Source organism: Ailuropoda melanoleuca, chromosome 3 (assembly GCF_002007445.2).
Source record: "Ailuropoda melanoleuca isolate Jingjing chromosome 3, ASM200744v2, whole genome shotgun sequence".
Classification (NCBI taxonomy): Eukaryota; Metazoa; Chordata; class Mammalia; order Carnivora; family Ursidae; genus Ailuropoda; species Ailuropoda melanoleuca.
The window spans coordinates 26673106-26696257 of NC_048220.1; the positions used below are offsets into that span (position 1 = coordinate 26673106).

Consider the following 23152-nt stretch of genomic DNA (forward strand, 5'->3'; position numbering starts at 1 on the left):
TTTGATTGACTAAGGACACTCCCCTCTCAGCTGCTGTGGCAGATCCCAGACAGTATGCTAGAAATGGCTGGATCTGGGACAGATACAAGGTCCAGACCTCCCATGAGCTATTTTTTCTTCCAATTCCGTGTCAAGTACACAGAGAGGTTGAGAGACTTGCCAGAAGTCACACAGCAATTGGTGGCAGGGTTGCTGTTTTACCTGGCCTCTACTCCTGTGTCTGTAACACTCCTAAATCTGTATAAATTCACAAAGTGAGAAAATGGCAAAAGAGCAAAGTTTTTAAGTAAAATGTTTAATCATGATCCAAGGGGCTGGGGGTACTTCAGGACGGTAGCAGGAAGAAAGCAAGACCCAAATGCTCTGGCTCCTGATGCTCAAATGCTCTGCAGGATCCCCAGGTAGGGTAGGCAGTAGGTTCCCACCTCCCCCATTTAGAGGAGGAGATAAGAGGGTAGGAGTCTTTCCCCAGCCTTCCTCACAATGGGGAATGTCTTTCTAGGCTGCCTCAGAATATCTAGCCCTGCCTACCTGGAGAATGCAATAGAGAATGACTGATTTGTTAGAGCCTGGGTGATTCTAGTGGGCAGGAGGAAGGGATTAGGAAAGAGCTAGGTAGAGGTGGTCTCCACCAGAAGATATGGCTAAATCATGGTCACCAAGTCCTAATGGAAGGGCAGCCTGAGTCAAAAGCAGAGGGGATGAGAACTCAGCTGGTCAGTTTCTACTATAACCCCACCTGGAGTGAGCTGGATATGGGCGGTGCAGTCAGGGTCACCATGTTGTTTACTGCACCTCCTTCCTGATGCTGCTCTTTCCTTAGCCCTTGCAGGCAGCAGGTCAGGCTGAGTGTGGGTAGAGGGGAGAGGGGCCCAGGGGAGGTCCAGCTACCAGAAGCTCAGGAGCAGAATCAAGGGAAGTGTACAGGAGAAAAGAGAGGGCACCCAGGGCTGTGGCCTCAGAGCAGGGTTTTTGTTCTGTAGAAGAAATGGAATGGAGTCAGCTCCACCCCCTTCACCATCTCGGCCTCAGTCAAGGCCTTGTACCCCTCCCCTGAGGTATCCATTAGAGGTCTATAGTATTCAGGACCACAGTGAGGTCACCCCCTCTATCCCCTTCTCTGGGTTTCCCCCAGCTAGTCCAGTAAAGGTAAGAGGTGTGTAATAGAGGAGGGCCTACCTGGCGCTCCATCACGGAAAAGGTAGAGTCTGCCCAGTCCTGAGAGAAGAGCTGGCTGTGAAAACGCATCTTAGCTGCAATGGCCTCGACTGAGGAGAGGAAAGAAGGTAGAATGGAAGCAGGCAGATGATAGAGATTTCTCAGGCTCCCACGGAAGGTAAGGGAATGTCTCAGGGACCCTGGCATATAGCAGGGCAGGTGGGAGTGGGCTATTGTCTCATTCTGCTTGCTTATTACTTGAGTTGGAGAGCGGCCAAAACAGGTTGAAGAGACAGCTGTGGGGGGGATGGTCACTCAGGGAGTGGGAGAAGGAAGAAAGTCCCAGACCTGGGGGGATGTAAACCCATGCCGAAGAGGGGGCAGGAGATGGATGGAAGCAGGGTGGACCACAGAGCTGACCCTTTTCCTCTCTCTGGATCCAGCTGACAGAACCACGGGGGCTGGGAGCAGGTGGAACGCACTCACTGAGGCAGGGGTTATGGGAGAAGGACTCTTCCAGCTGCTCACACTCGTCCTGCAGGTTGCCGCTGCCTCGGCAGGTGCAGCTTAAGGCAACGCTGGTGTTGACGTTGCTGACAAAGTTGGGAGTCATGGCAGTCCCTGTGGGGTGAAGAGAAGATTGTCAGGGCCTTGGCCAACCCAAACTTCAACTCCCACTCTCTGACACCTGCCTCAGGACCGCTCCATCTGGGTTCAATCTCCAGAGCATTCTCACCCCCAGGGCTGGCCACCCTGTGGGCTCCCCTCACCTGGCCCTCAGCCTCACCAATCAGCCCCATGTATGCTCGCAGACATCTGGAATGTTCTGTTGCACAGGTCCCTAGGATGTCCAGAGGATGGCAGTGGGTCTGAAAATCCACCAAACGAGATCTGGAAGAAAGGAAATTTTAAGAGTCCTCACTGAAGGTCTGGCCTGCAGCCTTCTCCCTTGCTACCCCTTTAGCTGACATACCCATCTTCATGCCAAATCCTCCTCTGTTTTCAGGGCCTGGCCCAGGGCTTCCCCCTCAGTGAAGCCTGTTCCTGTCACGATTAAATGCACTATTGATCCATCCCTCAAAGCATACCACTTTGAATTTGGGATCCATAATACCCAGCTATGAGATTTCGGGCAGCTTCTTTAACCTTAGTTTTCTCAACTATGAATAGAAATGAAAACAATACTGGGGCGCCTGGGTGGCTCAGTCAGTTGAGTGTCTGATTCTTGATTTCAGCTCAGGTTATGATCTCGGGATCATGGGATCCAGCCCTGAGCTGGGCTCTGTACTCAGCGCAGAGTCTGCTCATCCCACTCCCTCTGCTCCTCCCCCTGCTCTCTCTCTGTCTCAAATATATAAAGAAGTAAAATCCTTAAAAAATAAATAAATAAATGAAAACAGTACAAAATAAGAGACTGCGTCTACAGCATTTAGCATAGTGGTTGGTACATACAAAGTGTTCATTAAATGTCAGATATTGTTATTATTCACACTGATCCTATAATAGGTGAGGCTGGGTATCTTCAGGTGATAGAATTCAAGTACTTTTTTTTTTTTTGTACATACTTCTGCAGTTTTCCTTTCCTTTTGCCTTTTGTTAGATGGGTGGTTTATTTCTCTGTCACCCCCACGCAAATGCAAATTCCTTGAAAGGAGAGACAGTATCTTAGTCATCTAGCCCAGCACCTGCTACGCAATGGTAGCAGCTACGAGCACAAGAGGCAGTGTCGCCAAGCGGTTAGGCCAGCCTTCATTCCAAACCTCATTAAGTAACCTGACTTAATACCTGGAAGAACCTCAACAAGCTATTTAAACTTTCTCTGCTGTGGTTTCTTCTTCGTAAAGTGAAAATGATAAAAAAAACAATACCATCTATCTTACAGGGTTCTTGTAAGGTTTACATGAGTTGATACACAGTAAGTACCTGAGACAGCACCTAGTCCATAGTAAGTACTCAGTAAGTGTTGGTGTAATGATGATTGAGAGCTTTTATGTAATATTTTAGAGAAGAAGGAAGAGGGGCTCAGAGAGGTTAGGTAATTTGCCCAAGGTTACGGAGAAATAAGGGTAGAACCGGGCTGCAAAACAAGGTTGGGGTGACTGAAGAATATGTATCAAACATCTTACAAATCATCATGTACTTTGATTTGGTATTGGGATTTGTAGGAACACGTCCTAAGTAATAATTAGATTTGTGCACAAAAATGAGTAAGAGTGATATTTATTGTAGCATTATTTATAGCAATAAAGAAAGCAACCTAAATATCCGACAATGGAAGAAGGATTAATAAAGTATGGGGCACCCATAAAATGGAATACAAGGTAGGCATTTTAAAAAACCAAGTTGCGGAAGGACAGCAAAAGACCAAATAAGCACCACTATTTATTGAGCACTTACTCTGCACCAGTAAGCTAAGCACTCTACATAAATTATGCAATTTAACGCTCACCAGAATCCCCTGAGATTTGTATTATTATCCCACTTTTTACAGAGGACTAAGAGGAATGCTAGGTTAAGTGATGGAGTTTTAGGTTAAAGTGATGGGCTCAAAGTCATACAGCCCCAGGCTTTACATTCACATCTGTCTGACTTCGGAGCCTGTGGTCACCACTATCCCATACTGCCTCCACAGAAAAACGCCCATGAGATATGCATATAAGCAAAAAAAAACTAAAAAAAAAAAATAATAATAATAAAAGCAAGATACAAATATATTGCTACAATATTGTTTTATCTGTATACAAAAAAAAAAAAAAAAAAAAGACTGGACGGAAACCCTCCCCTAAGTATGTGGATCATCTTCAGGTGATGGATTCTGAGTGCTATTTTATACGTTTTTATATTTTCTTTTCTTTTTTTTTTTTTTAAAGATTTTATTTATTTATTTATTTGACAGAGACAGAGACAGCCAGCGAGAGAGGGAACACAGCAGGGGGAGTGAGAGGAAGAAGCAGGCTCATAGCAGAGGAGCCTGATGTGGGGCTCGATCCCATAACGCCGGGATCACATCCTGAGCCGAAGGCAGACGCTTAACCGCTGTGCCACCCAGGCGCCCCAATATTTTCTAAAGTTTTTACACAAAGTCTTCACACAAAGTTGTTTTGAGAAAAGGGTTTCAGAAAATACAGAAGAGAGCTAGGGGGTGAAGTCATTCCACGGTCCCTGGTGTGGGGGGCAAACGCAGCCGCGCACAGGAAAGTGGCCAGCGGGGAAGAAGCAGTGTGCGGCGCGCCCTCACCCACCCTGTCCGCCCGCACCCAGCACCTGCACCTGCACAGCGGGTCAGAGACGCACACGCGCCGCAGCTCCAGGCAGTTGGGGGCCCCAGGCGGCAGCGCGCAGCTGGGGGCGATGGTGTTGCGCCTGCGTTGCCCGCAGCCCTGGTCCGCGGGTGCGCATGGGCACAATAGCAGGCCCTGAGCGTGGGGCTCCGACGCCTTCTCAAAGAAGGCGCGGAGCTGCCGGAGGCAGGTGTGGCGTTGGCAGTGGGAGCCGGAGCACGCCTCCCCATAGGCCTTGCGTAGCCGGTCGCACTTGTCATTAAGAGTGCACAGCATGGCGAACTTGAGGCAGAGGTCTGAGTCTGGGGGGAGAAGGGCACCAAGTCACCAGTCGTCTCTGTAAATGTGCAGCCCAGTTTTGCTAGGAGCCCCTACAACCCTCTGATTTAACAAGGACGGTGCTGGGATAGGTGAAAACGGCCTAATACCGCCCGAATACGGCCACTGCTAGTCCGAGGCTTTCCCACCCCATAAAGTCTATCTGGTATTTGTGAGCTTCCCCCATCCTACTCCTCAGTTTGCCTAGGTGTAAACATTAGGTGTAATTAATTGCTTGCACAGGTGTAATTAATTAATTAATTAATATAAAAGTAGCCAGCTAGCTTTCTAGCTATCTATCGTCTATCGCTCTCATTTATCTAGAATTGAAGCGTCCAGAAAACTCAACTGAAACTCCTTCCTCAATCCTACTCAGTAAGTGAAATCTCATGGTGGAAATCATTATCTAGAGGCCCCATAACATTCTAAAGCACTTTCTGAGCCATCAGAAACAGATGTAACCGAATTCTACTTAGAATTTTTGTTTTGTTTTGCATCTATTCTGCCCAGTTTTAATAACACCTGTCTGTCTTTAATGATTGATGCATGCATAAAAGCTCCCCATACTCTGAGTCTTGGGAAATTATGGTGCTATTCCTATTAACAGAATATTCTAGCAGTCAGAACAATGGAGTGACTGGAACAGGTTATTCCCAGATTCCTTGTAACTAAGAGTTTATGTATAAATCTCTGTGCTTTTCTCTGAAAACTCTATTTCCGATATATAGGACTGATTGTACAACAAAGCTCACATCTTTCTCAAAAAGCAAGTGCATGCATGTGTGCTCCTTTCCAATTAACACAACAGCCCCACTTTCCTGAAAAACATGCATTTTAGTCCTTGCCAGACAGTTGGCTCCTGCCCTGAGTCACCCCTGAGGAGTCACATTCTCTCTCACCATTTTCCCTGCCCAACACCTCGCCCATCCCATTAGAATGGTTTGAAAACAAGCAATTTCCTAGTCTTCAGGGACAAAAAGCTACTTTCCTAGCTGCCTCGAATAAGGGTAAATACTTCATATTTTTTTCTGGGACTGCTGCCACTCCATCAAACCCTTTGTAGAGACCCATCTTTTGGAACCTGGGAGCCCAAAATGTCTCCCTAATACCTATTGCTCTTTGTTGACTCATAAGACCACACTATACCCACGACTTAGACACGCATCCTGACACAATGCTTCTTTAGCTACCTGGCAGACTAGAACTCTCCCCCTACATGCCCTCTGGTTTGTGTTCCCCACCACCCACGCTTCCTTCAGGGTCCAGGCCCACCCCTCATGCCCCAGCCTCAACTTGCCCTCCACACCTGGTTTGAGCATGTTCAGTTTGCTGAGATTCATTTTCCAGGGTTTTCTGGTCACTGCGTCTTCATAGGGGGAGACATCCAGTTCAAAGTCACCTAGAGACAAGGTGACAAGAATCCTGAGGACTGGGCAGAGGGGTGGGAGCAGGAGGGGCTGAGGCTGCTGGGTCAGCCCTCAAAGCCCTGTGGAAAAAAGGAAAAGGCATAGTCTCTACCTAACTAGCCGCAAGCTGTTTAGAGGTGAGAAAAAAAGCAAGGCCTTCTATAAAGGTATAGGCTGGGCTCAAGGAATACCCTGGGTTCAATGATAAGAATAATAAAGCTATCACTTGTTGAGTACGCTGGGCACTGGGCATCAAGACATCGGTAAAAAAGAAGAAAAAATTCAGTCTCAATCCTCCTAGAAGCCTTTGGGTAGGTAAGACACAGGCTGAGACAGGTTAAGTCACTGGCTCAGGCTCACAGAGGCTAACAAGTGGAGCTGGGACTTGAAACCTGGACTATTTAATTCGAGTCTCCACTCCTAACCACTAGACATATGACCTGTGGGTACATAAGCAGGCAAGAGGACTCTGTCTTGTTTTCTCATACTGTTGAGGAAGGGGCAGTAGTAGACTCTGTTGTAGGCCTGACCACCTAGCTATGGAGGTGCATCACATGCCAAGGAGGTAGAAGTGAGGCCGGATCCCAAACTGAACCTGACTGAGAAAAGCAGAGAACTCTGGAAGAGACAATGATCTCAAAGGAAACATACCTTTCTCAGTCACCCCCAGGGTGCTGTAGGCTCCTTAAGGGAACATAATAGGTCTTATAAAGTCACTGCATAGCTCATACACATGGTAGGTACTCAATAAATGCTGGGTAATAAATCTTGTTGAAAGAGAGGTGCAAGGTGTCACCCAATATGGTGGAAGGCCAGATATGTAGGGGTTGGTTGGTTTTTACTGCAGTATAACCTAGCAAATTCTTATTAAAACTGTAACTGGTATCTAGAAATGAGTGCGGCAGTAACACAAAAAAAGTTCTAAAATGTGTGGTATTGACTTTGGGACTGGGCAGTGAGTGGATGGTGAATAAGCTGTTCCCGGGGTATGAAAAATGGCAGTCCTCAATATGCAGTGGCCACGCATTTGGTAAAACTGTTGCCTGCAATACTTGGAAGAAAGATGTACTGAATGAGATTGTGCTTTAAGGGAAAGAAGCTGAGAAGCAGAAGGTTCTAGTATGTCTTGATTGCTATTGGCTGCATTTTGCAAGGTAGTACAAGATAAAAGCTCAGAGAAGTCGCCAGTTTGCAAATAGGGAGGAAAAAGAAAAGAAACAATCCAGAAATTTGAAGATTTGTAGGATTAAGAGATGCAACTGCTTCTCATATTCAAATAGTAAAAGATAAAACTGAAAGATGTTTTGAGTAATAAGGTCAATTACAACTCAGCCTTAGGGCAAAGACCAATTCAATGATATGGCTATCATGCGCTTTGTGGAGATCTCTCATTGATTAAGATGGTATCAATAAATCCTGCCAGTTAGACAAATATGCTCAGGGAAAAAAGACTAGGGTAGTGGCTCTCCCACAGAAGCCTGGTAAGAGCAAGATACCTCTAATTAGGTCTAGAAAGAGACACATGTCTTGAAAAGAATTATGGGGAAGGCTACTGGCACACAAAGTGACAGAAACCAAAGATATAAAAAGCAATTGAGTTTTGAGAGATTTGTACTGCTAAGAAGCACCAGCCTGGATTCAAATAGATTCTATTGGAGCCTTAAAATGTCCCAGCATTCCTCAGGTAGCAAGCAAGCTGAGAATGCTGTTCACTCCTCAAGGAGGTGGAGGTTTCCAATATCCTTCTCAGACATGGCCCAAGAAAATAATAGGAAAGGAAGGACCTGCCAAGGGTAGGGGGCCCAGCCCAAAAGCCCTGGAGAACAAAGGATAAAGCAGTTCTCCTAAGGAGCAAAAGCAGAGCCTTATTAATAAGAGCAGTGCCCACTACCAAGGGAAGATGGACCTTACAACGTTTATGTAGTAGGACATCAGAACGACTATGAAGCATTGTCTGCTGTGTGCCTCCCATTCCTCCCCTTCCTGAGAGTGTTTGCTGTGGTTCTCCTGTCCCTGTTCCACTGTTGTATACAGAGTATATATTGGAGGCAGATGACCTGTCCTTTTTGTCCATAGGTAGCTAGATCAAGAGGAGTCATAGCCAGACCTGACAGAGAAATTATCACAATATCCTAGACTGGGAGCCTGATGTACTGTTTGGATAGAACCCTTAGGGTATCTTCCTTAGAAAGTGGGTTGATAGGAGGCTGACTCGATCAGCTGGAAGAGCAGGTAACTCTCTCGATCTTGGGGCTGGGAGTTTGAGCCCCACATTGGGTGTAGAGATTACTTAAAAATAAAAAATCTGAAAGAAAGAAAAAGAAAGAAAGGAAGGGAAGGGAAGGGAAGCGAAGGGATGGGAAGGGATGAGAAGGGAAGAAGGGGGTTGATATATTTTGCTTGTGGAAGAGAGAAATGAGTATTTTAACCAAATAGTGGACAATGGTAGATTATATATTATCTCTGACTATTTTTGCCCTCCCTGTAAAATTATAAATCCTCACTTACTGCCATGTGATTTTCAGGGTCTCCTGTGGGAGAAGTATGCTTCTCCCTCACCAGGGATGTCAGGCTTGGTCATGGGATCTGTTTTGTTCCCATGTGAGCATTATTTTATGTAACAACTGAGTAGAAGCTTTTAAAAAAGGCATCATATGCTTCTGTCATTGCTTATTTCCTCTGACATGAGTTCCCAGATGCAGGCTGTACGTTCAGCCTGCATTCCAAAATGAAGAGGACACATGACACAGCTAACACAAAATGAGTAAGAACTAAACCTTTGCTTTACAAGTCACTGTCTTGTTACTGCAGTGTAGTCCAGTAAAAGCTAATACAGAAAGGTGTCTTTGGAAAGAGTCAGGGGAAGCTCCTCCCTCTTTGGCTATTCCAGTGTCTTCTCTCTTACTGCCTTCTGTCTGGTTAAGGACGCTGCCTCCCAGTCTCTTTGAACTTATAGATTACATTGTATTGGCAATCTGTGGATGGGTTAAGACCATTTTCCTCCATGTCCTGTCCATGCCCTCTGTTCCAGGGTGGGCCTCAGCCTGGCTCAGAGCTCTGCCAAGAGGCAGCTACATGTGACCAGGTAAGAAAGGGGGAAGTGGGGAGAAGGGAGGGCAGTGTTTGGGTGCCCAGGATATCACCAAGTCCTCCCTCTACTTCTTACTGATGTCAAATGCAGAACTTCATTACCATCCCAGTCAGAATCTACCCATCTGGCCTATATTCTGCAGGATTAAATAACAACCCACAAGAGCCATCTTCCTTAGTCCACTCTATGATGGGGGCCTCACCAAGGCTGCGGGCAAGGTGAACGGTCCAGTAGATGTCCAGGCAGGCAACTTGGTTCTTCATGCGGCGGTGGCATGTGCAGCTCATCAGAGAGCTATTCCTGAGGTGCTGTGCTGCCTCCCTGCACTCCTCAGGGACCAAAAGCTCCTGTGCAGGTGATGGGGTGCTTACACTAGAGGTGCAGGAATTCAGGTGGTGGTAGGCAGCACTGCAAATAGGATCGACCTGGCACTTCCTTCTGGCCTGGATACAGCTGTTCACCAGCCGGCCCTCGGTGGGGAGGGGGTCTGTTGTGGAGGAAGAGAGACCAGGTGAGGCTCACATGAAGTCAGAGTAGCTGCCTGGGAGTAACAAGTTGTTAGGTAGAGTAGGGGGGATCCAAGATGAAACCTTGGGCAGGAAAGCCTTGGGGTGGCACCAAGGCCTTTAGGAATAAGTGGGGAGAAAAGCTTCGCAGGAGTAAAGAATCTGTAGCTGTCACAATTTGGACAGAATAGATCAGGTCCAAGAAGAGGTGGGTTTCAAGAAAGGCTGCTCAGCTTCCTAGGAGAAGGAGGGGGACTATTTGAAGCTGAGCCTGGTGACCCTGCCATGCACAGGGAAGAGGGCCCTTGGCAGAACAATCCATGTGCAGGGCTAGTATCAGAACCAGAGAGTTGACAATGTGCATGGAAGTGCTAAATGACAGTTAACAACAACTCTGAAGCTTCCATTAAAAGTCACTTAAAAATACTTTCCAGGGGAATGGGTTGGTATTGGGATTGGGAAGCTTTTGCTGATTCTGTCACTCAAGAATACCAAAGTTGGTTATAGTTTGGCCCTCGTGGAAGACCCTACCTACATCCTAGGACTTAGCATCCCTATCAAAGGGTACCAGAACGCCATCATGTCATCAGTTTTGCAAGGTAAAACTTCTAGGAGTCATTTTTGGTTCTTCTCTTTCCTGTTCAATCCAACAAGTCCTGTCAATTCCACAATATATCAGGAAACCATCCACCTCTTTCCACCTCTATCACCACCTCCTTAGCTCAAACCACCATCAACTCCTGTCCGAACTACTTCCAAGACTTATTGGTCTCCCCGATTCCATCTTCCAAATTCATTCTCCCATACCATTCAGCCACCTTTTTTTGTTGTCGCTTTCCAGCTTTATTGAGATAAAATTAACATATAACATTGTATAAGTTTTAGGCATGTAATGTGATGATTTGATTCATGTATGTACTGTGAAGTGATCAACCCAATAAAATTAGTTAATATATCCTTCACCTCACATAACTATTATTTTATTGTTTGCAGCCACCTTTTTTAGTGAAATTTTTTTAAGTTGGAAACCATTTTCATAGGGGTGAAATTCAGGCAACATAAAATTAACCAGCTTAAAGGGCATAACTAAGTGGCATTCAGTACATTTATAGTGTTGTACAACCATCACATCTATCTAATTCCAATGTATTCTTATTACCCCAAAAGGAAACCCACACCCATTAAATAGTCACTCTCCATTTCCCTCCCCCCTAGTCTCTGGCAACCACTAATCTGCCTTCTGTCTCTACAGAGTTATCCATTCTAGATATTTCATACAAATGGAATCATAAAATACATTATCTTTTGTATCTGGCTTCTTTCACCTAACATACTGCTCTTTGTGGTTCATCCACATGGTAGCATACATCAGTACTTCAATCTTCTTTATGGATGAGTAATATTTCATTGTATGGATATCCCATGTTTTGTTTATCTATATACCAGTTGATGGACATTTGGATTGTTTCCATGTTTTGGTTATTGTGAATAGAGCTTCTGGGAACATTCACGTACACGTATTTGCTTGAATTCCTGTATAAAATTCTTTTAGGTATATATTTATGGGTGGAATTGCTGGGTCATATGGTAATTCTATGTTTAACTTTTTGAAGAACCACCAAATTGTTTTCCACAGTGGCTGCACCATTTGTCATTCCTATTAGCATTGTACAAAGGTTCCAATTTCTCCACAAACTTGCCAACTCTTGTTATTTTCTATTTTGTGTGTTCTTTTAACCAGCCATCCTTACAGGTGTGAGGTGGCATATCATAGTGATTTTCATTTGCATTTCCCTAATAACTTAATGATGTTGAGCATATTTTCATGTGCTTGTCATTTGTATATCATGCTTGATAATTTTTCATTGAAGTACATCATACAGAAACATGCATTAATCAAAATGTACAGTACAATGAATTTCAAATTGAATACACTGTGGAACCAGACCTCAGATAAAGGACCAGAACATTACCAGCAACCTAAATGCCCTCTGCCAGTCACCAACCCCTCCGAAGGAAACCAATGTCTTGATTTCTAACATTAGAGATTAATTTTGTGTTTTTCAATAATACAATATGTGCTTTTGGTGTCTTGGTTTCTTTTGCTTAATATTATGTTTATGAAGTTCACCCACAGTATTTTTTTTTGAAGATTTTATTTATTTATTTATTTATTTATTTATTTATTTATTTGAGGGAAAGAGAGAGCTCGCACGCACAAGCAGGGGGAGTGGCAGGCAAAGGGAGAAGCAGGCTCCCCACTGAGCAAGGAACCCCAATGTAGGACTTGATCCCAAGACCCTGGGATCATGACCTGAGCCAAAAACAGACGCTTAATCGACTGAGCCACCCAGGCATCCCCACCAACACTATTAAGTATGGTTGTAACTATTTTTATTTTTCTTGCTGTATATCATTCCATTGTATGACTATAACATAATTCTAATGGCAATTGGCATTATATGGGATCATCTCTTAAATAATGTAAATGAGATCATCTCATATTTCACTAAAATTTTTCCAATAGGGGCGCCTGGGTGGCTCAGTCGTTAGGCATCTGGCTTCCGCTTGGGTCATGATCCCAGGGTCCTGGGATCAAGCCCCGCATCAGGCTCCCTTCTCCATAGGGAGCCTGCTTCTCCCTCTCCCACTCCCTCTGCTTGTGTTCCCTCTCTCGCTGTCTCTCTCTCTCTGTCAAATAAATAGTAAATAAAATCTTAAAAAAAAAAATTCTTCCAACAGCTTCCAATGCACTTAGATTAGGATCTAGTTTATGCACCATTCCCTGCTCACTTATCTAACCTTACTTCCAAGCCCTCTCTTCCTCTCCCACTTCCTTCCATCCACACCAGCCTTCTGTTGTCACTGAACCAGACAAGCCTGTGTCAACCTTAGCGTTTTTGCCCTAGCCTTTTTTTCTGCTTGGAATGTTCTTCCCCCTGATCTTCACACGGCTTGCCCCCTCTGATAATTCACTTTTCAGCCTAAATGTCACCGCAGAAAGACCATCCCCAACAAACCAATGTAAAATAACTCCCTAGCTACTCTACCACATCATTACTCCAGAACTCTGTATAGCACTTTTCATCACTTGATTTTTTATTTTTATTTATTTATTTATTTTTTATTATTTATTTTTTTTTTTCAAAGATTTTATTTTTTATTTATTCGACAGAGATAGAGACAGCCAGAGAGAGGGAACACAAGCAGAGGGAGTGGGAGAGGAAGAAGCAGGCTCATAGCAGAAGAGCCTGATGTGGGGCTCGATCCCATAACGCCGGGATCACGCCCTGAGCCGAAGGCAGATGCTTAACCGCTGTGCCACCCAGGCGCCCCTATTTTTTAATTTTTTAAAAAAGATTTTATTTTATTTATTTGACAGAGATAGACAGCCAGCAAGAGAGGGAACACAAGCAGGGGGAGTGGGAGAGGAAGAAGCAGGCTCCTAGCGGAGGTGTCTGATGTGCGACTTGATCCCGGAATGCCGGAATCACGCCCTGAGCCGAAGGCAGACGCTTAACGACTGCGCCACCCAGGAGCCCCCATAACTTGATTTTTTAAACTGGATTTTTTATTGATTATCTCTCCATCTAGACTTCCACATCTATCTTATCACTACTCTGTTGCCAATGCCTAGAACAGTGTTTGTTTTTTATGAGCTCCTACTATTTAAGAAACAACCAAATAACAGAGTAATTCTGTGAGCCACCTCTAACTTCTCTGAGCCCCTTCCCTCTACTTAAAATCAAAGTGGGGGGTGCCTGGCTGGCTCAGTCGGTTAAAAATTAAGCGTCTGCCTTCGGCTTAGGTCATGATCCCAGGGTCCTGGGATTGAGCCCCACACTGGGCTCCCTGCTGGGGAGGGGAACCTGTTTCTCCTTCTCCCTCTGCCCCTCCCCACTGCTTGTGCTCTCCCTCTCTCTCTCTCTCAAATGAATAAATAAAATCCTAAAAAAAAATTCCAAGTGCCAAAATTATGAGGAGCCTAAATCTAGTCCAACCTTCTCTTCCAATCAAATGATAATCAAGTAGGTTACTTATTAAAATGCAGATTTTTTTACCCCATCCCAGAACTACTGAATCAGAGTCTCTGGTGATAATGCCTGGGAATCTAAGTTTTAGCAAATTCACTGGAAAATATGATGCACCCTGAGAACTGGTCATATCCAACGCACAAAGGCAGGATCACTAGCACTGATTACACCTTTTGCTTCAGGCTCCAATAAGCTTCAGCATGGCATTGTCACTCTTTTTATTTAAATTTTTGATATTTTGCTCACCATGGATTTTGGGGGGAGCACTGATTTTGATTTTTAGTATATGTGCTGCTGAAGCGAGGTTGATTTTGATTTTTAAAAAATACTGCATTGAGGGGCATCTGGCTGACTCAGTTGGTGGAGCCCCATGTTGGACACAGAGACCACTTAAAAAAAAACAACCTAAAAAATCTTGAAAAATATATACTGCATTAAAATATTCTTTATCTTGACTACTGTTTCTTTTCACCCCCTTCACTCATTCACCTTAGTCCCAGTCCTGCCCTCACTTTCTGGACTTTAGTTGCTCAAATGTCAGGTGAGGGATTTGGATCAAACCAGTGTTTCTCAAAGGAGGGCTAGGGAAGAGAAAGGTTAGGCCCCTTTAAGGGGTATATCATAATTTCCAAAGGTAATGGGTGGTTCAAAAAAGCATATTCGATCATTATATATGTGGAAGATGAAAAAAGCTTTTGAATTTCAAAAACAGATTTAGGGACAGCATGAGATACTTATTTTTACCAAAAGGGAAACAGGGATTTAAACAGTTTGAGAAATACTAAATGTTTAAGAGGTTACTTCTGGTAGGTACTCAGTAAGTGCTTAATGAAAGAAATGTAACAAGTCTAAGTGTCATTGCTTAAACTGGACTAAATATTGAGTCACAACAATTTTTAAAAGTAAATCTCTCTTATTTCATAGCTGATAGTTCACTGAGTCTGAACAGTGGTGGATTTAGGAGCAATTGCAGCTCAACAAAAGAAAGCAGGGGCAATGTTAAATTTCATCATAACAGGGGGAACTTGCTCCACTTAACTGGTTAATGAGGAAGATGTTTAATGTTTACCCCTGATCTTGATGTGCAGCTATACCGTTAGGGTTACTGAAATTTTCTGGGCAGTCAGATCAGACTGGTGATACTTTGCTGCCCTGATTTACTGATGGAGTCAACCTGGACAGACCAGCACTTTCCCTCTTTCCTTCCATATCTGTCTTGCAGTCAAGATTGTATTTCTGCAGTACTGCTTTGTGGACTGAGGTGATGGGTCCATGTGTAATCTCTGCCTTGGGATTTCCTCCACTCAGGCTCTGTGCAGGAGTCTCACAATAAGATTCCACGCATCCCAAAGGTAATGGGCATGTTCCCTGGGATCACGGAGCCCAGGCTACCCTTCCCTGGGGAATGGCATGGTCCTAAAACCAGGCCTTGAACTATATATTCCACAAAATACTTATGGTGTTTCTGTAATAGGGCAAGGCACTGTACTGAGCCATCTTCCCCTATAGCAAGTCTTCTGCTTCAACAATAAAAATACGTCCTGAAATGGGGGGTGGGGGGAGTAGTTGGTGGCGAGGAATACTCTCAAATAATGATGTTAGCAAGTTCTAGCAGCAGTTTACAACCCTAATTTGTGACAAGTCAGTTTCAACAAAAACTTCTCTTCATCTATACCTAGTGTCCACTTCCCCAATCCTTACAGGGAGTGGAAGACTTGAAGCCCACGTGGAGCAAATGGCAGTCCTCCTTCTGATTCTTCCCGCCTTCTAGAGATGCTGTCGTGGGAGAGACCTGACTTGCAACTGCTCTGTGTCTGTGCAGACGCGCGTCAAAAGAGGGACGAGGCGGGGGTGGGGGTTGCGGGGCTGGAACAAGGAGATGCTTGGGTGTCCTGGCCATGGCTGGCGTTCAATCTACAATAGTTCAAAAACTGTATTAGGCATGGAAGGCATCCACTTCCTGGCACCCTGGGATTCCTTCCTCGGACAGATGGACACCTGGGACCGACCGGGCAGCGGTGCCCAGCCCTCTCTGGGCACCTGTGACCAGCGCCCCGCCTACGCTCCTCTCCCCTCCTCCTTAATGCCCTGGCGGCACAAGCCCGCGTACGCACAGACGACACTCACCGGCTCCGAGCGGCAGCGCTACCAGCAGCAGGAGCAGGAGCACGGGCTGCAGTGTTCGCGAGTTTGGAGGACTCGCCATGGCTCGGTCCGCACGCCGGCCGTCCGCCTCCGAGACGCTGTGCCAGCGCCGGGTGCCGCGCTCCCCTCTCTCCTCGCGCCGAGGCTCTGCGAGCGGGGCTCCTCGACCGCCGCCGCCCATCGCCGCCTCCCGCCCTCCCCGCGAGCTGCGCCGACACTCTCCCACCAGAGTCCTGGGCGCCGCCCTCCAACTCCGAAGCGCACTGACGGACGCACACCGCTTCCTCTACTCAATGGAGAAGGCGGCGACGGTGGGGGCGAGCAAGGTCACGCGCCACGGCTTCCGCGTGCAAGAGGGTGCTCTACCCGAGCCTGTCCACCTGCCGTCTGCTGCCCTTGTTGCTTAGAGGAGGATTCGGCCCAAGATAATGGTGGCAGCTGCCGCCATCTCGGGGGTCCAAGTATTTATCAAAAAACCCCACCATTTCTCACTTGCTGGACCCCCACCCCACCGCCTCCAGGAACCACAAATGAAATCTTATAGCAAAACTTGAACAGACCAGCACAGGGGCAGTTTCACTTCTAGTATTTATTTTTCCTCTTAGAATTTGCACATCCGTGCCTCCTTTTCCCCTTGAAGTAACTTCAAGGGTAAACTCGGGCTATTATCATTAACCCCATGATTCTGCAAAGATAGGTTCCAGACAGGTGAAACGGCTGTGCCGAGGGCAGTCTTTGGCCAGATCCCGGTATTTATGCCAGACTAGCTCCCTCCAAAATTCAGTGCCATGAGGGAGAGTGGAAGGATTAAACTCTCCTCAAATTAGAGAATTCCCTGGAGGAACAACAGGATCGCTGAGGAAAGTGGCTAGAAAGGCCACTTAGGAGCCTCCTCATCTTCAGGTGATGGTTCAAAAAGCAACCTATTCTACGAAGATTAAACAGCCAGGTAGAAACACAGCTGCACCCACAGCAGGATTTCTACCCACAAGGGTGAGGGTATTTGTTGGGTGTAGGGTTGATTCCTACCTGCTCCCAGGGTAAAAATAAAGGCACAATGACTTGGAAGAATAAGTGCTTAGAGAGAGGATGATGAAAGAAGTGGAGGGTTTTGCCCCCTGCCCTTGCAGCCCAAGCCCTCTCCTCACTTGTACAGAGGCCTGGCAGAGGGCCAGGAGGGTATTGAGAAGTGCAATATAAACCTCTGAGATTTATTGGCTGCTGCTTCTGAATATGGCCATCCTGCTGTGGCCTCTGGGGGGCATTTGCCGATGTAATCAGCCCAGAAAGAGAGTCATTCCAGCCAGGGGTGTAAATCACCCTTCACAAAGCTGGGAGAGAGACATGTGGCCCTAGATAAGGAAGGAGAAATGTGGCCTCCTGTGCCCTTTCCTCCCTTCTTCTGCCCAGGGGGAGCTAGTTCCTGAGCTGTAATGCACTTTAAATGGAGTTTGTTCTTTGTTTTAATCTCTATCTGCCCTGCCAGCCTTCCAGGAGAGCTGTGAAAGTGAACATCTGGCTCCTCAGCTTTTGTACAGGGCCTGTTTTCCCCCCAGCTCCACACTACCTCCCTGTCGTTCTCCTCCAGTAACGTCAGAAAGCTGTGGCTGGGCACAGATAGCCCCCACCATCCACTCCACTCTGGCAATAGTTTCAAAATGGGATTTAAAATGAAAGTGTAACTTGGGGCACCTGGATGGCTCAGTCCATTAAGCAGCTGCCTTCGGCTCAGGTTTCATGATCCCATGGTCCTGGGATTGAGCCCCACGTTGAGCTCTTTGCTCAGCGTGGAGTATGCTTTTCCCTCTCCCTCTGCCACTCCCCTGCTTCTGCTCTCTCTCAAATAAATGCATAAGATCTAAAAAAAAAAAAAAAAAAGCGAAGGGAAACACTTTCAAAATTTTATTTGAGAGAGAGAGAGCACGGCAGGGGGAGAGAGAAACTCAAGCAGACTCAGTGAGCACGGAGCCCAACTTGGGACTTGATCTCACAATGCTGAAACCAAGAATCAGACGCCTAACAAACTGTGCCATCCAGGTGCCCCAAATGGTTACCATTTCAGGTGGTTGGGAGGCTAGGAAACGGCTGAGAAACCTATGAATCAACAGAGATTGGGGTGGGGGGAGATAAGAGGTGTCACCTCTGCTCTCCCCCTCCTTTTTTTTTTTTTAAGATTTTATTTATTTATTTGACAGAGATAGAGACAGCCAGCGAGAGAGGGAACACAAGCAGGGGGAGTGGGAGAGGAAGAAGCAGGCTTCCAGCGGAGGAGCCCGATATGGAGCTCGATCCCAGAACGCCGGGATCATACCCTGAGCTGAAGGCAGACACTTAACGACTGAGCAACCCAGGCGCCCCTGCTCTCCCCCTCCTTCAGCAACCAAGTCCAATCAAGTTTGGGTGGAAGGATAGGCTGGGAAAAGGCATGTGCTCAGGATGCATACTCTAAATGTCTATTTAGTGCCATCTCCATGGAATGGACCAGGAAGGCAGGAACAAAGTCAAACCGCTAGGCTGAGAGCAATGCCCAATTCCACCTGTAATAGGCCAGCCTTTTTGTGAGAATGAGATGCTGGAGCATCTTTCTGTCTGGGCACTGGAGTGGAGAGCCTGACATCACTGGTCCTTGGATGATGACTGGAAACCAAAGGTAGGGGAGGGATGAGGAAGCCTCTGTAAATAATTATGACTCCAACACTTACATTGACAGCTCTTCCAGCACACCCTCTCCCCACCAGCCATGTCCCCTGTGACTGCCAACACCTGCTAGATAAGCAGCATTGCCTTTAGGAACCTTGTGGATAATGACAAATGAGCCTGTCCTTTCTACAAAGATGATACTACTCAGCCGTCATTCAATTCAATAATGTCTTTTGAGACTGATTATGGGTTCAACTTTGAACCAGGTGCAAAAATGATTAAGAGACAAACCCTGCCCTGGGAGGCTTAGCAATCCACTGATTGGGCTCAAAAGTCTAAAAACCTTGTATCTCACTCCACTTTCATTTGTAATCATGGTATTCTGCCTTCTACCAAGCCGTCTCTCACTGGAAGCTTTAATTCCTGCTGCTCCCCTCACCTAGGATGTTAGCAGTGTAGTGAATAGTTAAGAACACAAGCTTTATAGACTGCTTGGATTCAATTCCCATTTCCAACAAAGGCTGGATGACCTTAGCACAGCACTTAATTTTCAGTTTCTTCATCAGTAAAATTAATAACAATATCTACTTCATGTAAGGTTGTGAGGATTATACAAGTATACTGAGTAAAGAGTTTAGCATAGTGCCTGGCAAAGAGCATGCACTGAATAAATGATATCATTCCAGGTAGCATGCAGGAGTTAATTTTTCTGTGAACTTGGCCTACCCCCACCACCAGACTTGCTGGTTTGGAGCTGGAGGCTGCAGTACTTCTTTCCTTTGCTAGTGAGTTAGACTGCATATAGGGATGGGAAAAAAGGGAATCATTCTCTACCCTGCCAGTCTTTTGAGGGGAGGGACAGTATCATAACTGAATATCTGTGGTACTTAGAATTGACAAACCCAGATATGTGTAAAGGAATTGGTGTTTCCTCAACATTTGCCTGAACTGAATGGGCAAAGGGAATCTTCCATACCTCCTTCTACTTTATAGTCCTGGTGAGCAAAGGAGAATGCTCCTGCCTTCTCTACGGCAGAGGGAGCCAGGTCCTAAGTCTAAGCCAGGGCTAAGACTGAAAACCATGTTTTTAGAAAGAACGGTTTCCAGTGTTCATTTCTTGACTTTATGATGAACAAATACAGTCAGTGTTACTGTAGAGCTAACCTGCTATACACCTCATGCCAAGGTCTCCGGCCTGGGGTCGTAGCCCTTGGCCTCATCTGCCAAGCCCAAGCAACCCTTACGGCCCTGACTTCTTAAGAACCTATAATTGAGGCTCTTACATATTTAATGTCTAATAAGTGCCAAGTCTAGAAAGGCACACTGTTCTTTGATGAGGATTTGGTAACAGCAAATCCATTCAGGGTACAGACACTGGAGCCATACTGCCTGGGTTCAACCCCAACTCCACCATTCATTAGCTGTGTGATCTTAAACAAGTAACTTAATTCTTCTGTGTCTCAATTCCTTTATCTGTAAAATGTGCAAAATAATAAGTACCTGTCTCACAGAATTGTTGTGAAAATTAGTTTATACCTATAAAATGAGTTCGTAAAAAGTCTTGCATATAGTTAGCACCTGAAAAATGTTAGCTACTATTATTATTCCTGAAGATAACATGAATCAAATCGCATAGCACCTATGCAATGGGAGGATAGTATAAGAAACTATATAGGCAAATGGTGCCTTTTAGGTAAATACAATTTTTTTCACAAAGTAGATAAACTAATTAAGCCCTTGTTTTTGTTTCCCAACTCAGAATTTCCACTTAATTAAGATTACTGAAACGTGAACATGTATACCAGTCTCTACCTGAGAGGGGGGGCCTTGGTTCTACTTGTCTGGGGAAAATGATCAGGAAATGACCCACTAGATTAGGCAATGAGTCAGGAGACACCCTCCTCATACTTGGAAGTGGAGGTGCTTCAAACATTTTCCTCCTCAGGCCACCAGGAGTACCTGTTTGGCAGGGCTAAGTATGTGGGGGTGGGACAGAGGAGCAGCATCTTCCCCTCAGCCATCTGCACCTAATGCGGAAACAGCTTTTCTCTCCTTTCCCCTCAGCCCTTCTGAGCTCTGAGTTTTGCAAGGGCTCAGGGAAAAGGCCAGGTAGCTTCCCTCTGGACAGAGGCAAGAGCAGGCAGTGGAGGTTGCAGGCTCTAGAAACTGCATTAAAGAATACAGCAGTGCCCTCTGCTGGGAGGCAGACACGTGGCACCCCAGGAGAAGAGCCCTGGCCAACCTTGCAAACATCAGTCCAGCCACTGCCCTTCCTCCCCCTCATTCATCTAATAAAGGTCTCCCTGCTCCAGAACTCAGGAAGAGGTCACTTTTGTCTCTATTCTGTCTCATCCAGGATTCAGAGTTCTTTGTCCTTTTCCAGTCCTGGGCTATCACTCCCAGTAGGTTAATGTGGAAGAGTGACAATGTTTAGTCAATTCTACTGCCACCCCAGGCCATACAGCTGTACCTTGCTATGAAGATGAAAGGCTACTCGCCTATGGAGAACGGAAAGCCTGGGATAGTGCTGAAGAATGCGCTTAAAAGGTCTTCGGGAAAAAAAAAAAGTAAATAAAAGGTCTTCCTTAAGTCTAAAGGCTCTTGTTTGGTACTTTTCTATCCTTTTATTCCTATCTTCAGACAGCACATATCTCTACTTCCAACTATCCCAAGTCCAAACTTATCTCTGTGAGATGTGAAATGAAGTCATGGAAAGAGTTGAGAAATGGAAAAAGTCAAAATTCCATTGATGTTGTAGATAAGGAATCTTTTAAAGCCCAACTCAGACCTATAACCTGCCTTAGAGATGCCAATCACCTTGGTTTTCTGTGCCTAATTATCACAGAGTGCTGAGTGTGGGGCACTCTTTTAAATAACTCATACTCGGAATGGTCTAGGGAAGGAAAGCTGGGATATTGCTAAAGAATGCAATTTAAAAGGTTTTCCTTAAGGGGTGGCTGGGTGGCTCAGTTGGTTAAGGGAGTCCTGCCTCGGGCTCTGTGCTGGGCAGGGAGAGTCTTTCTCTCTCTCCCACTCCTGCCTCTCCCCCATAACCCCACACCACTCCCCCCTCCCCCCGCTAAAAAAAAAAAAAAAAAAAACAACAACAAAAAAAACGGTTTTCCTTAATTCCAGAGCAGTGGTTCTCAAGCCTCAGCATGCATCAGAATCACCTGAAAGGGAAAATTTTTAAAACCCAGAATTCTGAGCCCTCAGAGGTTTTGATTTAGTAGGTCTGCTATGAGGCCTGAAAATTTACATTTCAAACAAGTTCAGATGATGCCTATGGTCCAGGGCCCAAATTTGAGAACTACTGGTCTAGAGAAAAGCACTTTGGCCTTAGCTATAAATGAAGATTGTTACACCCTTGTCTGAAGGAGACTAATATGGTGATCTCTTCCTTATAAAGATCTTCTAGGAGTAGACTGGGTTCACAATCAAATCTCTCATTCTGCGGTGTTTATTTTCCCATCTAAGAAAAAGGGAGAAAAGGAAACCTAGAGAGCAAGTACAGAGAAAGAAGATGGGCAACTCTCTTGCACAAGCAGAAGCCCAGGGAAAGAGCTTGTTCGCTTGTGAGAAGACAAGTCTAAATGGAAAGAGAATGCAAACACTTCCTGAAGCAACACAAATCTCCATATAACTCAAGGCTACAGCCTTCTAGGGCCAGCTCCAGGACTCAGTCACCAGCCAGCAGCTCTGCTAAAACCAACCTCCAGGCCTGGAATTTCATTAGCTTGGCAGCTTGTTGGTTTGCAGACATCTTTTAACAATCTTGGGTTTAGCCACATACAACATGGCCTCTTTCTGCTCAGCACCTTTACAGTGTCTTTTGGTGACTCCTAGACAGCCAACCACTGACCCACTATCATGGGCTCACATCCTTCACCAGTAAGGCAATCTGCTCCTGCAGCTGCCGCTCTCCTTCCCATGCTTTGCTCTGGCTTCGACACCTCAGCAGCTCAGCCTTATGGTCTTGATGATGCATAGGGCAGTAGCTCTGTGGTTCACACAGCTCCTGAAAGTTAGGGGACAAAGTAAGGGATACTCTAGTCTCCAGAACTTCCTACTAGGTATAATAGAGATGCTGCTGGCGGTAGCTAAGAAGGAGCAGTAGTTTCGTCTCAGAGGGCTGTGCAGACCCTGGAAGTTGCATGCTCAAGTTGGCGCCCCCAAGCATGAGCTCTCCTTTTGCCCCATGTGCCCCATCCTTTACCGTATATTCCGGAAAGAAGTCTCTGTAGCCCCCTTTGAGGATATATAGTTCTGGGTAGTACAATGCAGGATACTGGTTCAGAACCCTGTCCTCTTCTCTCAGAGAGCGGCACCTTTAGAGAAAACCCAGAGGTGGGTGGGGTGGAAAGAAGCAAGGTCAAGATCCCATGTTCCATTCACTGGGGAGGGGAAGAACAGACTATGGGTAACCAAAAAGGGGCTCCAGATCTCACTGTCTTTGCAAAACAAGATTCAAGCAGTCACTCTTTCTCCTCCTCATTCCCAATTCTTTTTCCTTCACTGCTCCAAACTTTTAAATTGTAGAAGCCTTTCTTTCTACCTCCCTAACCTTTAAACT

At 45.8% G+C, this 23152-nt stretch overlaps 2 protein-coding genes across 9 annotated transcripts in view; both read right to left on the reverse strand.

Annotated features, from left to right (window-relative positions):
• Positions 1 to 200: 200 nt before the first annotated feature.
• GFRA3 (GDNF family receptor alpha 3) lies at positions 201 to 17744 on the reverse strand. Of its 7 annotated transcripts, none has more exons than XM_034656078.1 (8): positions 15922 to 16061; positions 15496 to 15708; positions 9457 to 9741; positions 6064 to 6156; positions 4429 to 4741; positions 1946 to 2049; positions 1579 to 1779; positions 201 to 1268 (listed from the first exon to the last, which is right to left on the reverse strand). In XM_034656078.1, the coding sequence occupies exons 2-8, from the start codon at positions 15692 to 15694 to the stop codon at positions 1066 to 1068; spliced, it is 1398 nt and encodes a 465-aa protein (XP_034511969.1). In that variant the 5' UTR covers positions 15695 to 15708; positions 15922 to 16061; the 3' UTR covers positions 201 to 1065. The 7 variants fall into 7 exon arrangements, with proteins under 7 accessions (XP_034511969.1, XP_019658804.2, XP_034511968.1 ...); XM_034656079.1 differs by lacking the exon at positions 15496 to 15708 and having other exon boundaries at positions 265 to 977; positions 1180 to 1268; positions 15922 to 17744; XM_002922736.4 differs by lacking the exon at positions 15496 to 15708 and having other exon boundaries at positions 267 to 977; positions 1180 to 1268; positions 1645 to 1779; positions 15922 to 17744.
• Positions 17745 to 22023: 4279 nt separating this feature from the next.
• CDC25C (cell division cycle 25C) overlaps positions 22024 to 23152 on the reverse strand; it is a 33341-nt gene continuing 32212 nt past the window's right edge. For both annotated transcript variants that reach the window (XM_034656076.1, XM_034656075.1), the window contains 2 exons: positions 22796 to 22907; positions 22024 to 22597 (listed from right to left, as the gene is read on the reverse strand). In XM_034656076.1, coding sequence (XP_034511967.1) covers positions 22448 to 22597; positions 22796 to 22907 — 262 coding nt within the window. In that variant the 3' untranslated portion in view covers positions 22024 to 22447. The remainder of the gene's footprint in view (positions 22598 to 22795; positions 22908 to 23152) is intronic.